The sequence below is a fragment of the Nematolebias whitei genome, chromosome 23 (assembly GCF_014905685.2).
Source record: "Nematolebias whitei isolate Nwh7 chromosome 23, NemWhi1, whole genome shotgun sequence".
Lineage (NCBI taxonomy): Eukaryota > Metazoa > Chordata > Actinopteri > Cyprinodontiformes > Rivulidae > Nematolebias > Nematolebias whitei.
This window is the reverse complement of record NC_056520.1, coordinates 1,195,396-1,196,959: the sequence shown is the minus strand read 5'-3', so window position 1 is coordinate 1,196,959 and position 1,564 is coordinate 1,195,396. Positions and strand designations below refer to the sequence as shown.

Genomic DNA, 1,564 nt, shown 5'->3' with positions numbered 1-1,564 from the left:
GTAAGGTGTCCTCCTGTAGGAGTCTGTCAGTCTGGGTAAGGTGTCCTCCTGTAGGAGTCTGTCAATCTGGGTAAGGTGTCATTCTGGGGGGGTCTGTCAATCTGGGTAAGGTGTCCTCCTGGGGAGTCTGTCAATCTGGGTAAGGTGTCCTCTTGTGGGTGGGTCTGTCAGTCTGGGTAAGGTGTCCTCTTGTGGGTGGGTCTGTCAGTCTGGGTAAGGTGTCCTCTTGTGGGTGGGTCTGTCAGTCTGGGTAAGGTCTAACCAGTCTGTCCACAGTCAGAGTCAACTTGTTTCTGTCTCTGCAGTACGGCGTGGACGTGACAGCGAGGGACGCTCGTGGGAACAGCGCCGTGGCGTACGCTCGTCAGGCCAGTAGTCAGGAGTGTGTGGACGTCCTGTCTCAGTATGGCTGCCCCGACGACCGCTACCCTCTCGTGGCCACGCCCAACCTGTCGCGCCGCAACACCAACCGCAACAACAGCTGCAGCAGCATCGGGAGCGCCGCGCTCATATGAGCAGGACACTTCGCCCGCTGCAAACAAACAAACAAAGCCCGGTTTGGGATTCTGTTAAGATAAGCCCCGCCCACATCTCCTGACATAATCCGAATAAGCACGGATAACTGTTCGGCGGTGACGCTGCTTACATTGGGAGATCAACAGAAAATGTCCCAAAGCATGATGGGAAATGTAGTTCAGTGAAAACAGACTTCATACCTCAGATGGAACACTACACTGCCAGTTTGGGTCCAACCAATCATAGTCCACTTCCTGTTCCCCACTTTACCTGAATGCCCACATCCCCGCCCACAATGACCTCAGGCCTGTCTCACCTGGTGACCTCTGACCTCTGTAAATATTTACTAATGTGCGTTGCTGGACCTGTGGTTCAAGTAGAAACATTTTTTATTTCTTGTTCAGTTTTGGGTGTAAAAAGTGACGACGTGTACAGAATCTTTTGTCTCAGGGACCGGAGACAGTCCACTCCAGAACCATGGTCTTTCTGAACCGGTCCCTGTCTGAATTAAAACGGAATGATGTCATCGTTCTAAGGTTTAGACGGTCCTAAAGTTCAGGAGGCTCAAAGGGAATTGATCTTCTTTTTCTTCAGGGGTTTTCATGTCCCCCATGACAAGGACACTGTCTCCTGTCCACAGGGTTTTTTTTGTCCCCCGTGACAAGGACACCGTCTCGTGTCCACAGGGGTTTTTATGTCCACTCAGTGGATCTCTAAGAAAGGCTGCACAGTGGTCTGGGTTTAGGTCATGGATGCTGGTCTGTCCTGATCTGGTTCTGAACATTTTAACAGACACGTCACAGAACCGGAGTCTCAGACTGAAGGTCCACGATGAAGCTGAGAAGAAACCAGAGAGACCAGGTCCAGTTTGGATCAGCGGGGTCTCGTTTAGAGGCAGGAGTTCAGTTCAGGTCTGTTCTGAAGCCCAGGTCTGGATCCAGAACCCAGGTCTTCAGTTTTGACATGGTTTCAGTTGATGTGGCCCAAAAACGTAGTGTTCTGGTTAAACCTGATGTCCACAAAGACCAGACCAGGTTCAGAGACATTT

General features: G+C 51.3%; 1 protein-coding gene across 1 annotated transcript in view; it reads left to right on the top strand.

The window, feature by feature from the left end:
* LOC119428996 (arf-GAP with GTPase, ANK repeat and PH domain-containing protein 1) overlaps positions 1-515 on the top strand; it is a 34,052-nt gene extending 33,537 nt beyond the window's left edge. Inside the window, exons 9-10 of the mRNA XM_037696716.1 lie at positions 20-70; positions 306-515. Of these exons, the coding sequence (XP_037552644.1) occupies positions 20-70; positions 306-515 (261 nt within the window). The remainder of the gene's footprint in view (positions 1-19; positions 71-305) is intronic.
* Positions 516-1,564: the final 1,049 nt, after the last annotated feature.